Genomic DNA, 13,741 nt, shown 5'->3' with positions numbered 1-13,741 from the left:
GTTGCCTCCTTTGGTTGATCTCTCGAGTCAATTCTTGATTCTAACGGGTTAGCTCTACCATGGCGGCTGCCATGGATTGTATTTGTTGGACGGAAGGCGGTTGCAAGACAAGTGTCGACTGGTGAGCACATTGGGGTGGCTAGAAGCGTTCCCACTCTCCTATGGCCTGGACTAGTAGCCATTGATCTTGTCCGGATCATATAGCCTTTTGTCTAAGAAAGATAAATTGCAAAATACAAATTTTTCTTCCTCACAGACGGCGCCAACTGATGATGCAAAGAAAATCAGTAGGCTGAATGCTCCGAGTTTCAATGGGCTAATGGTTGTCTGGAAGGCCTGAAAACAAAGAAATACAAAAATCAAAGGTGACTGGGGTGAACTGGCCAAGAACCCTTCGATTCTTAACTTAGTTTTTCCTTTAGAACTTAAGAATTTCAACTTTAGGAGTAGTGGAAACTTACTTTCATTTGATGTGGATGAGTCCTTATATAGTGAGCTTTAGAGTGGTTACTTGTTTAGTAAGTTCCTCAACGTGTATAGAAGTTAGAAGGTTCAGACTTAACTTCCACAAATACTATAGAAGTTAGAAGGTTCAATCTTAACTTCTACAACTGCAATTAGAAGTTAAGAACTTAATGGGAAGTTATAGCGATGAACAAGGATTTTGCTTATATTTCTAAATAGTAGAGCGTGGTCCGAATCATAAGTTTTTGTACGTAAATCCATTCTGAAAATTTTCTAAGTGTTGAGAGGTCGTCTAGCTACTTCCCTGATGGATGACCTTCATACCCACGAATGACCTCCCCACGGTGGATGGCCTTCCTATGTTGGGTTAACCTTCTTGGTCCTGGACAACTCTATGAACGAATTGGAGATGATCCGACTTTTAGTTCACCATCAAACTCTATTAGGACATAGAATGCAAAACCAAAAAAAAGAAAAGAAAAAAAAAAAGAAAAGAAAAAAGAAATCAAATTCTTACTTATTTTTTTATCAATCCATTTTCTACTGAAAATTTTAGGATTTTAAATGTGGCTAATAAATCACACTAATGATATAATAATAATTTGCCTTCCAACCTCTACAGGATTTCCAGACTAAAAACTAGAGACGAAAATAAATTCCGTCTTCTAATTCCTGTCAGACGAGGCTAGGGACTTGATTAATCTACAATCCCTGCCCCTTGCTGTAAATTGATGAAAGCCAAGAGATTGGCTTATCTCAGAAGGTTTATAGCAAAAAAGAAACTCGTCCACAGTAAGAGGACGGTCCCTTTCAAACACTTCATTCCACAAAATTTGCATTGAGATAATCAATCTCCATGCATTTGGATTGAACTGACAAACACCCAGACCTAACCTAACTAGCAACTCTCTAACAAATGAATTTAAAGGAAATCTAAGGCCCTCCAAGAAGTAGGCTTCATAAACGCCTATTCCAAAACGGGGATTGCAGCACCATTCTCCACAGATGGCTAACCTTGGGTTAAATTCGTCTAGAATTTGATACCACGCCTTAAGGTTTCAGAGCCTTTGTTCAGATGTTTTGGAGTGGACGCCTATTGCACAACTATAGACGATCTCCTCTTCGTTTGTAGGGTTGGACGACGGAACATTAGACGAGGTACCAGCTTGGGAACCTGAAGCTTTCCTAAGTTGCTCTTGAAAAGCTTCTACATGAAATCCAGGGACACCAGAGATATATTCCTCGTCCGTAGAACCTTCTTTACTATTATCACTACTACTACTAGAACCACTATAACTAGAGGAATCTTGATACTCGTCTATAGCCCTTTCTGTACTATTACTAGACGAGGAAACAACGGTTGCAGACATTTTGAGGAAAAAGGAAAACCTAAAGGAAGGAAAGAAGAGAGTACCTGGCTCTAGACGCGAAGAAACTTCTAGACAAGGTTCTAGATGAGGAATTTCAGGAGGAAAATTTCAGTAAATATGAAGGGTACAGAAGGGATTCCACTATTTATAGATAACCAAATAGGGCACTTGAAGCGATGCGGGCCAATCAGAAGAGACCACGTGGCGTGTGCCTCAAAAGAACAAAACGACGCAAATAAGAACCAATGGAATCGCAACACGTGGCACATTCATTCACTAATGCAAATGCGTTCAAAAAAAAAAAAAAAAAAGAAGAAGAAGAAGAAGAAGGAGAAAGTGAGTTATAAACCAATATTTCCTTAGACGACCTATGGACTGGGGGCAACTGATGATGTTACAGAAAAGCCAACTGCTAAACTCGTCCATATAGCTCGTCCACGGGAAAGCGACCCCATTTGTTATAAGCTCGTCCATCCGCCTGTCCAGATGGACGAGCTCGTCCAAGGATTCACTCGTCCATCAAACTAGTAAGATGGACGAGTGTCCTGAAAATCTCCTTTGCACTCCGCTTTTCTACTAGAATGTAACCGTTCCTCCTTTGAAAACGGTTATAATCAATAGAACCTAAATGAAGTAACCTCCAAAGCAGTTATGGGAGTTACCTCAGAATCCTCCAAACTACACAACACTTGGAGAAATAAACTGCCTCAGAAAACACTATATAAAGGCTCTTCTATAGAAACGCAGGAGGTAATTCAGAAATTTTCCATCCAAAAATTCTTTCCCTTCTTGAGAATTGAGAATTCACTGACTTCACCATCGGAGGATTTTTGGCCGGCCTCCACCGGTCTCCTCTGACTTATTGTTTGTTATTTTCAGGATTTGTCTTGTAGATAGTTACGTTCGGAAATTTTAGCCCACTGATTCATTGGATTCATTAGAAACTAACTTAGGATTCATGCTGGAAGTCAAAAGAGGCTTTGGCCTGAGATTTATTCCCTATAAAATAAATCTCCTCCTGGCTTGTGTTAAACAGAATAGCATCATAAACACATAAGCTCTTGTTGTCTCTTGTTGCATGATTGCACATCTTATGAAGTTGCTTGATTGCATCTTGTGAAGTTGCTTATTAAAAATGGGCTAGCTAAACTCCTAGGAGTTCGTGCTCTTCTTCAGCTATCATTATTACATGAGTTTGTAAGCATATATATACATCACCCAAGATTTTATTCCGTGTATCTAATTTTTTTTATTAGCTGATATATATGGTAGATAAATATATATTATAGATTACCCATTTTAGCTAATTAGGAATTAATATTATACTATAACTCATTCACAATGAAGATTATTTTTAGGGTAAATTCCACAAATCTCCCCTAAGGTTTAGGCTAATGCCAATAAAGTCCACAACATTTAAAAAGTGACCATCTTGGTCCTTATTCGCAAACGGTGTGTAACACTGTTACTTTTTTTTTTCTTCCCTTCATTCTTCTTTGTTCTTTCCTCTCTCCAGAATCGCCTCTCTCTCTTTCTCCCTTCTCCTCTGAGTCCATAACTTCTGACCAAACTGAGCAACCCTAGCGACCCGACCCGACCCACCAGCACTTCAAATTAACCACCCTCCGCTTAAATCTGGCGACGATTAGCCCTCTTCCACTCAACTCCGGCGACGATTTTTCTCTGATCTACTTAGATCCAATGATTTTGGCTTAGATTTGAAGATATTTTTCAAAAACCCGCTTAGATATGTTTAAGCTTAGACCAGTAACGTTTCACTCTCCTCCCCTCGGATTCGGCGACTTTTCAATCTCCTCTGTTCAAATCCGGTGCATGGTGGTAGGTTTGCAATTTCTCTTCACTCTTCCTCTTTGCGGTGGCGCTGTGGTGGTGGGTTTTGTTGTGTGTTGATTTTGGTTTGGATTGGTGATAGAGAATTTGGTTTTTTGTGGGTGTGTTGGATTTTTGTGGGTTTTGGTTTGTGTTTCTGGTTCTGGGTTTGTTTTAGGGTGGTTGGTATTGTTGATGGGTTTGTGGGTTTTGTTGGTGGTTGATGGTTCTGGGTTTGTGGGTTTTGTTGATGCCATTGCTTTGCTGGTGGTTGATGGTTTTATGGGTTTTGCTGGTGGTCGGTGGTTGGTGGTCGCTAGCTTTTTGCGGGTTTTTGTGGGTCGGGTCGTTGGCTTTGTGGGTTATGTTATTCAATTTTTTCGTCTTCTATGAATTAGAGAAAGGAAAGAGAGAAGACTTAGGAGAGGGGTGAGAGAGAGGATAGTGGGTATGTAACAGGTGTTACAAACCATTTGGGAATAAGGACCAAAAAGGTCACTTTTTAAATGTTGTGAAATTTACCCTAATTTTTATCTCAATAATTAAATAGATGTAACTCTCCAACTCATGCACATGTCTAAGTCTTCCTAACTATGCATGTTGTTTTTTTTTTATTTTGTTTTTTAACTTAAATATTTGGTGAGATAGCATTAGTTGGCCAGATAATTAAAAGTCCTTTCAATAACACGGCTAAGTCTCATCAATAAAAAAGTGATAAAGCAATAGTTGATAAAAACAAATAAGAAGTTTTTTTTTATCTAAAAAATTGTTGTTATTTTTGTCTAAAAATTAGTAATAAAACAATATAGTTGATAAGAACAAATAAGAAGTTGTTTTATCTACAAATTTGATGCAATTTGGTGCAGCCACTTGGCACAACCACGGTTTTTAAGCGCAACTTTTATTATATAGTATATGATATGATATGATTTAGGAAGTGGTAATGTTTGAGTTTGTGTTAACTTTGGCAAAAGAACTCTCCTACTGGGGGCATTCTTAATGTGCTATTTTCCACTGAAGAAGAAGGAGAGTTTCATAGTACAGCCAAGTGTCTTCTTTTTTATCAATGGTGTTGGTGTTAACTGTTAACCATGTCACATGTGGAATGGCACAAGGCCATGATGGTAGAAATTGCAAGCAGTAATGTTAGGATCAATATGAGTTTGGGATTGGGAGCCATGGAAAAATCAATTTTCTTTTTTGCTTGAAAAAGTTTTATGTTACATCTTTTCTCTTTTACTTTGCCTTATATGTTAATTTCCCCATTTTATTATTATTGTTGTTGTTGTTATTATTATTATTATTATTATAGCTCAACTATTAAAACAAGTGAAAAATGAAGACTCCCCAACCTTGCTTTTCCTCATGAATTAGATTAGACAATGAATTACAAAACTATTGAGGTTGGGTCATATATACTCATATGTATTAATCCTGACAAGTTACAATATACGATTGAATTGAATACTGTCATAGCAAGTCTAGATTTGAAGTCTCAAGAACAAGATACTAATCATTTTGAAGAAATTACAAGTGCAAAAGCTTATTTTGTTTATACTTCCATTGTATGATATCTCAATCTTGCGAGGTAGGGTGCCATAGTACCAAATTGTTTACTGAATGTGTCAACGTGGTGACAAAGCTTTGAAGTCATTTTTTGAGCAAAATTGACAAAGATGGACGCAATGCCCACACTCTCTCTCTCTTTTTGGATTCCATATCTTGGTATGACACTGTTTTTCAAATAATAGCATATTATTTAGCTTGTAGTGGCACGAAAACAACTTTGAAGTTGTAAGGGGATGCTTTATTCATAAACTTGCGCTTGATTGGACCTGCGAATATGACGCCATTATCTTTAGTTGATTGATGAAATATGCCTTCATGGGCTTTTTGGATGAGGAAAATTGATGAATTGGGGAAAAGCTCGGCCTTCAATTGTATGCGAGACTCCCATACTCTGGCATTATCTAATGCATAAAATGCTTAATGGGTTAAGGGGAAAATTTGTTTCGAGCAACAAGGTTAGCGGCACACATATCAAGATACATGTAGCCAAACATTCATTATAACATATATTGATGACGAGAAGTCACACACACAGACACCTCTAAATAGTGCTGCTTTTTCTTTGATCGAGTCACATCCGGTTTAAGTATATTTACTTTGAAATATAGGAATGGGTCTTGTTTGTCACTAGTGAACCAATCAAAAGTAAAAGAATTCGTCCTTTTAGGCTTATACTTCGTTAAGAGGACGGAAGTTGAGTCAGATGTATATTAAATTCTTCTAAGTAAAAGAGCATGTTTTTTTACTTTGTTATATGGGAAAAAAAAAAAAAATCAAATTAGGAAAAGCCTTTATTGTTCAAATTTCACAGAACTGAAGCTAATACAATGGTAGACATCAACAAATTTTCTTTTTGATAAATCTTTAAATGGGAGAGGGAGTATTCAAACTCTGATTGTTTTTGTTAAAGACACTATAAGATATCAGTTGAGTTACAAGTCTTTTAACCAAAGAAAAGACTTTTTACAATTTGCTTTTAGCTAAAAAAGTTTACAATTTGAATTATTTGAAAAGTCATACTCAATTGAACAAAGTTCCTTTCTCTCTTTCTTTTAATTGACCTTAGATTTGTGTATTTTGTTGTCAGTTTAAATTAATTAATTGGTTGTTGGGTTGGTATTTTTCTCTTGAAAAGTTGGAGAAGTGAGAAACCCCTATGCATTGAAAAGGAGACAATAGACAACTGAAACCCTGGTTAAATATGTTACTAAATGAAAATTATGAACAAATTTTTAAGTTTGAGCAACAATTAATGATTATCTAGGATTTGCTTATAATTAGAGTATGCAACAAGATACCCTAATTGCATGGACTAGTCAGCATTAGAATTTAGATGGGTTTTTGAAATTTAAACCCAACAATTTTGCCAATTTCAAATATAAAAAGCTCCAAATTTTGTCAAATAGACATCGCATCCCAAATACTTGGTTTAATAGTGTTCAAGGTTTTAATTTGGAGCAAACTTTCCTATAACTTGGTAAAATTAAAAAGAAAAAAGGTGAAAATTTTATATTATTGTTAAGTGATGAGAATATGAGACACTGTTCTTTTCAAAATCAAGCAGATCTGCCTCCTCCACGGACTAGTAACAAGAAGCCAGCACCACATATATGATAATTCTGAAAAGGATTTTATTTTTTGGTGATTCTACAGATAAGTTTGACGGGACACTTTTTTGTCTTCTTTGCCTTTCTTTGGTAAAGCTTTTAGAGAAAGAACCAAATCTCACGAAGCACATAATATTGCCATGTCGTCTGTATTCTATGTGCCAGTGTTATTAGACTCGTTGAGATAATGACATATGTCCATTTTGACAGAGTTTAGTGTTCTGAAAGTACTAAACTTAAACTAAATCCTTTTTGTTGTATATAATTTTCATTACACTAACACATCTAACTTGTACAAGAGGTTAATAGAATTTGGTTTGAAGTATTCCAAAATGCTTTAGAGTACAAGATTTTTTTTAGAATTTTGCGTGAGAACTGAGAAGCTCTACCATGCTTTAGAATAAAAGGGCATGTTTGGTGGGTTAGTCTGAGTAATGTTGTTTGAGTGTTTTTGATATACGTGTGAGTAAAAATGTGTGTAATGTTGTTTAAAATGTGTAGTTTTGTATTTGAATAGGGCTGCCAAACAGGGCCCAAGAGTTTGATAGAATTTGTTTTTTTATTCCTCTATGATAGCCACCCATGTGGGGGTGTCAGCCAACCAATAATACATCTTTTTTTGATAATATACATCTTCTTTATATTACAGCCACATGTGAATTATCTTCTTGGGTGGATTTTTGATAGCCAAGTCTCTCTTGGATTAAGTAAGGAGAATTACAGATTATTTTTTGTACAATTTTAAGAGTTTTTATTTTTATTTTATTTTTATTTTTTTATTAGGAGTTTTGGTAGTAGATTTATGACATGGCATAATCTTGACTATTTATTATAAATAAAATGTTAATATTAAATTTTTTTTAAACCAATTCGCCATTAGTGGGTTGAAAAAATTCCAAATCACCACCAAACCACCAAATTATAAAAATGATAGGTCAGTTGAAAGTTTGAGCAATTTCAACTTGGCGAATTGGGCTGCTTAGGCTTTGTTGTGTGTTGTATACTAAACTTCAAAATTTATTTTAACATTTACAAATAAATTTAAAAATTATTTCCTCTAAATCCTATAAGCTATTGAAGGACTTGCAACAAAAATATAAACCATTAAAAGAAATAATCATAAAAACTGTCCACTTTTTCATACATTAAAGTACATACATCTTATCGTAAGAGTATTTTCTAACATTTTCTCTATAAAAAAAAATAATAAAAAAAAGCTTTAAAGCATATCCATGTATGCTTACGAATATGTAGGAAAAGTATAACATTTTGAAGTACTTAATTAAAAAAACCTTTAAATTTGAAGTGATATAGACTGACTATAGAAGAATATATATGTGTGTGTGTGTGTGGGGGTGGTCCAGTAGTCTTGGCAGTCGAATTGGCCACCTAAGCCGACTCTCCACTTTAATAGTTGAATGATTAGAATCTACTTGAAAATAAATATCAGATCCATGCAGGGTGGTGCGGAACAGAGTGGATCACTCGGATTGAATGCTCAGGCCTTATTTTTAGGAAAGATGGAGCTAAAAAGCCTAAATAAGTGTGGGTAGGTTTTGGCTATAAAATCACATGCATAACTCAACTTGATCACCAAAAACAAAAAGAAATGGAAAACGGGACAAAGCAGATATGGGGGTTTAGGGGTAACGAAGAGCTGAAGATTGCATCTGAGATTACTGTTCGAGGCTTTCTCAACTTGTTAATGTTTCATGTCAACAAAGATGATGATAGACCAACGGTTCCTCTTGGCCATGGAGATCCCTCGGCATTTCCATCCTTTCGGACCACTGGCATTGCCGAAGATGCCATTGTTGATGCCCTTCGAACAGCTAACTACAATTGTTATGCACCAACTGTTGGCGTTCTTCCAGCGAGAAGGTACGTAACTCTATAAATGTGATATCGATTATTTCTTTTATATAAAATTATTCTCTTCCATGGATTTGCTGATTCAAATTCTTTTTGATTTTATGTTCCTTCAAAGTTGTAATTATCCTCTTTCTTTTTTTTTTTTTTCCTGGGTAATTAACTCATGCATCTCCTCCATGTTTATGAAATTGAAAGTGTTATAAACCCAAAATCTGTTGGCATCATCACATATTCACATTATTATTATTTTTCTTATGGTCCGGATTGAAGGAGAGAGAGAGAGAGAGTAGAGTAGACTCAGTAGAGTAGAGTAAACTAGATTTAGCACAAAATTAATTTATTTTTAGTCAATTCTACTCTATTCTCTTCCACTCCCCTTCCTTCCCCTCTCCATCCAAACATGTCATTAATATTTTGATAAGAACATTTAGAAAGTTAGATATGATTTCAAAAAATTGACATAATGTAATTAGATAATCATTATTCCTAAAAAATAGAAAATATGGTTAAAATTGTAATTTAACAAAATTCAAAAACAAAAAACTAACTGAGAAACTGAAATTAGCACTTTTTATATAAATCTTTCGCACATATGTTTGATACATTTTCCCCTAAAAATTAGAGCATATTAAATCTAGCAATTTACTCATTTTCAAAATCCTAAATATTGTGTAACCTTTCTAACAATAGAAAAATTCAAATTAAAAAATTATGATATTAAACTCTGGAAAAAAAGAGAGAAGAGAGCCCTATCGCACGTGTGAGAAGACTGGTATCTTATATATGATTACACTATTTCCAAAAGCATCATGTTATAGGCAAAGGAAATAATTTAGGTAGTCCTAGATTACTACTCTGGACTATCACAAAAGTTGTGGGCTTAATAGAGTGGCCCATCCCTTTTGCAAGAACTTGGAGCAATACCCTGAAACTATCTAAGTATTTCCCTAGGGATAAAATGGTGAAAATTCGTAAAGTAGGTTTGCATGTTTAAGGTAAACTGACGGAGAACTTTCGCAATGTCTCTAAATTTTTCACTTTAATTCATTAAATACAATACCTCTATAACTTTTTGGGTGTATGATAACCCTTATAACACATGTAGTAATTAACTTTATTATATTTATTGGTAACTTATACTAGATCACGTGGGGACCCCTCCCTTCTCTCTCTCTCTCTTTAGTTTTTTCGTTTCGTTTTGTTTTGTTTTTTTTGACAAACAACAGTAGGATTTCACGTCATAATAATTTTTTCAAATCTATTGCTGGTATAAGTCACGTTAAACATAATAATTTTATGATTTCGAACATTTCTTTCTCAAGTTAAGATTGTTATAGTGTCATATAAGAAAGTATTTACATTAAATATATGTGATAGTACTTTATGTTATGTCATGTGGTATAACCTTGGTTCCTCTTCTTCTTTTTTTTTTTAATCACCTTGAACAGTTAATAGCAGGGTTACACATGACAGTAAATTTTTTTATATTCGCTCATAACTCTAGTGATATTGAATATTAACACCATAGTTTTCTAATATCTTTATTTTTTCAAAATTAGACTGTGACATAGGGGTCACATTAGGCAGCATTATCTTAAATTTGACTACAATTCCTCCATGTTACATGGCAAATGAAGTTTCTTCCTTCTTCTTATTTATTTATTTAATCTTCACTTTTGTCATTTTGGATAGTCCACCTGCACTGATGGTAACTTTGTCGCCTGGTAATTCACGTCACATAAAAGTAGTAATTCAAGGATGGATATCATAGTATCATTACCCCCAAAAATTATAGGTATAATAAAGGAACCTTTATTTTCTTCCATATATATATATATATATACACATATATATACATGGTATTCCCTACTCTAAAAAAGGCAAATTAATGCGGTTGTTTTTGGACAAAGTTAGAAAGAGGAATGCTGTCTATCTATGGCTGCCAATGCAAAGAATCATATATATACGTAAAATGGTGTAAAAAAAAAAAGTGCTCATTAGTTTATGGCTTACCATTCAGATTAGTCTGATTTAATTAATTAGATGCTTAAACTCCAAAAGGTCTACTGCGGATTATCTCTCTCGGGACCTCCCATACAAGTTGTCACCAGATGATGTTTATCTTACAATTGGATGCGCACAAGCAATTGAAGTCATATTAACTGTCCTTGCTCGCCCGGGTGCCAACATTTTGCTTCCAAGGCCAGGCTTCCCATACTATGAAGCTCGCGCTGCCTGTAGCCGACTTGAAGTTCGCCATTTTGATCTTCTTCCTGAAAAGGGTTGGAAGGTTAATCTTGAAGCTGTTGAAGCTCTTGCAGATCAGAACACTGTTGCCATGGTGATCATCAACCCTGGAAATCCTTGTGGCAATGTCTACTCACACCAACATTTGGAGAAAGTGAGTTCAACTTCTTCTTTCATGTTAAAAGCTACAAGCTTGTACTAATCTTACACGAGTTTGAGGATTAGATCCTTTCTAGAATTAATATTTACTCACATAATATATCAGTATCTTACATATAATTATTATTTTTAGTTGATTAACACTATTGTTTTTATCAACATCCTGATCAGTATTAGTGGAAGTTGGTTTGTTGAATTTTAGATTGCAGAGACAGCAAGAAAGCTTGGGATTCTGGTGATTACAGATGAGGTTTATAACCATCTCACTTATGGAAGTAATCCCTTTGTCCCTATGGGGACCTTTGGATCAATTGCACCTGTTATTACACTAGGGTCTATTTCAAAGAGATGGATTGTACCTGGTTGGCGTTGTGGTTGGCTTGTTACAAATGATCCAAATGGCATCCTTCGAAAAACTGGGGTACGTGAACATCCTTAAAAAATGTGGATATAACACATGAAATTAAACAAATTATGGACATTGTGTGTATGAAGTATATATCAATTAGTGTGTAAGAACATTTTTCCAATGTTTTAAACACTACGGATCTCCTTATATAGAACTTGTTCATGCAATACATATGCAATGACATTAACGAGTCTGCAACCTATATACAACATCTTTGTACTTATTTTAATGGATAGCATTATTGTTTACGCGGAGTTTTTGTCATTTTTTCTTCCTCAGATTGTTGACAGCATTAAGGGCTGCCTTGATGTCTCTTCTGATCCTGCAACCTTCATTCAGGTTTGTAATATAAGATGCTATTAGTGAAGAGCATACTGGAGTGACTACTGGCTATATATTTTCATCCTTTCAAGCACTACTAGAGTTTATAACAGCCCACCTAAAAAAATCAAATCCATAATCTACAACAATATTATGTAACAGTTACAGTAGCATCGTTTGTAAGGCAAAATTTTCAATTTTTAGCTGTTACCCTTTTTAATATGTAACTCGGAATTTCCTAGCCTATATATGTGATCTCATTTAGTTGAGAGTTTTCTTACTAAAAGCATATTCCCACAGTAATGTTTTAAAAATTTATTTATTCAATGTTTTCACTTTTTTTTGCAAAATTTTCATCATAAAAGAAATTTCAATCGAATCATCTACTTCAATTTGCATAAATATTCAGCCACCCATCTGCTTCTAAATTTTATTTGTAGACATTGAGCCTACTAATGACACGTATCATATGTATTCTTTACCTTTTTCTCGTACAATTATAATTAATTTGACTTATGTTTCAGGGGGCAATTCCTCAAATCTTAGAAAATACAAAGGAGGATTTCTTTTCAAAAATCATCTACATAATAAGGGAAGCTGCAAATTTGTGTTATGAGAGAATCAAGGAAATCCCTTGCATTACTTGCCCATATAAACCTGAAGGTTCCATGTACACAATGGTAAGGGAATCACATAATTAGCATATTTTGTGCCCCTTCCTTAAAAATCAAATACATATACTTTTAGTTACCAACTTTCAATTTTAGGTCAAGCTCAACCTGTGCCTACTGGAAGACATCGGTGATGATATGGAGTTCTGCCTCAAGCTGGCAAAAGAGGAATCAGTCATCGTTCTACCGGGTAAGACACAAATAGTCTAAGAGTCTTCAGTTGGTAAATCAAATTCATCACGGTTTATAAATGCCAAGACACTTTCAATGCTTTATAGACGCATCTTAAGTGGAGGGCATAAGGTTCGAATTGTACATCTCCATTGAAAACATTGTCAATTAACCTAAAGGTCATTGTCTTATACTTGCTTTTCTTTATCTATGCATTTCAGCTTCTCAACGAGTATGACTTCAAGTATGTATATATATATATATATATTTATGCACATTACAAGTATGTTTTACGTTTATATAGATCTCAAAGGGATAGAGCCTTTGTTTAGGCTCTCTTTTTTTGGGGGGAGGGAAATATTGGGCTTTGTTGCACTAAAATGGTGTTAGCTGAGTTACACATTTGACATTTACAATACGCATTATCTCAGGGATGGCTGTGGGGATGAAGAACTGGTTGCGCATAACTATCGCCATTGAGCTTTCCACTCTTGAAGATGGCCTTGCAAGGATAAAAGCCTTCTGCCAAAGGCATGCCAAGAACAATAAGATTTAGCTGGTGGCGATCAAATTCTATGTATTTGCAAAGACTAACAGTCTCCTTTCAATTCACATGCAAAAAGTGAGAGACTGAAACAATTAATAGGTAATTTATATACTACAAGAGAAAATAAAGTGAAGAAGAGAAGGAAAAAACTAATTGTTTTTTCCTATTATTGTCGCTAGTATGTAATTTGTGCTTATGCACGGAAATGATGAATTGTAGTAGTACTATTGACGTTAGTTTGAGTTATTAAACATATATGACATAGTTTGACCGGAACATTTGGAGGTATTAAAATAGTTTTTTTTTGCAATTTTCATGATATTGGTTAGGCCAAGTTTCTCATTACTCCATCCGTTCCAATTTGTTTGTCATGTTTGAAAAGTTAAATTTTTTAAGGGAACATCATTTATTATCTTGTCTGCCTTATAAAAATGTATAAGTTTACAAAACTACCCTTAAATAAATTTATCAGTCTTTTTTTTAAAAAAAAAGTTATTCTTAAT

The 13,741-nt window shown here is 34.7% G+C and overlaps 1 protein-coding gene across 1 annotated transcript; it reads left to right on the top strand.

The window, feature by feature from the left end:
* The first annotated feature begins 8,198 nt into the window (after positions 1-8,198).
* Positions 8,199-13,474, top strand: LOC112001678 (tyrosine aminotransferase). Its single transcript, XM_024033853.2, has 7 exons — positions 8,199-8,722; positions 10,775-11,114; positions 11,322-11,540; positions 11,808-11,867; positions 12,374-12,529; positions 12,617-12,710; positions 13,123-13,474. The coding sequence occupies exons 1-7, from the start codon at positions 8,451-8,453 to the stop codon at positions 13,245-13,247; spliced, it is 1,266 nt and encodes a 421-aa protein (XP_023889621.2). The 5' UTR covers positions 8,199-8,450; the 3' UTR covers positions 13,248-13,474.
* The last annotated feature ends 267 nt before the right edge of the window (positions 13,475-13,741 follow it).

This window comes from Quercus suber, unplaced genomic scaffold, assembly GCF_002906115.3.
Source record: "Quercus suber isolate HL8 unplaced genomic scaffold, Cork oak 2.0 scaffold_1107, whole genome shotgun sequence".
NCBI classification, from domain to species: Eukaryota; Viridiplantae; Streptophyta; class Magnoliopsida; order Fagales; family Fagaceae; genus Quercus; species Quercus suber.
This window is presented reverse-complemented; position numbering and strand designations above follow the sequence as displayed.

What these genes read in the sequence shown, in the direction of transcription:
- LOC112001678 (XM_024033853.2), top strand. Translation starts at nt 8,451, where the DNA reads ATGGAAAACGGGACAAAGCAGATATGGGGGTTTAGGGGTAACGAAGAG. An exon ending in GGCGTTCTTCCAGCGAGAAG is followed by an intron (nt 8,723 to 10,774) that starts GTACGTAACTCT and finishes AAACTCCAAAAG; the next exon opens with GTCTACTGCGGATTATCTCT. An exon ending in AAGGTTCCATGTACACAATG is followed by an intron (nt 12,530 to 12,616) that starts GTAAGGGAATCA and finishes TTTCAATTTTAG; the next exon opens with GTCAAGCTCAACCTGTGCCT.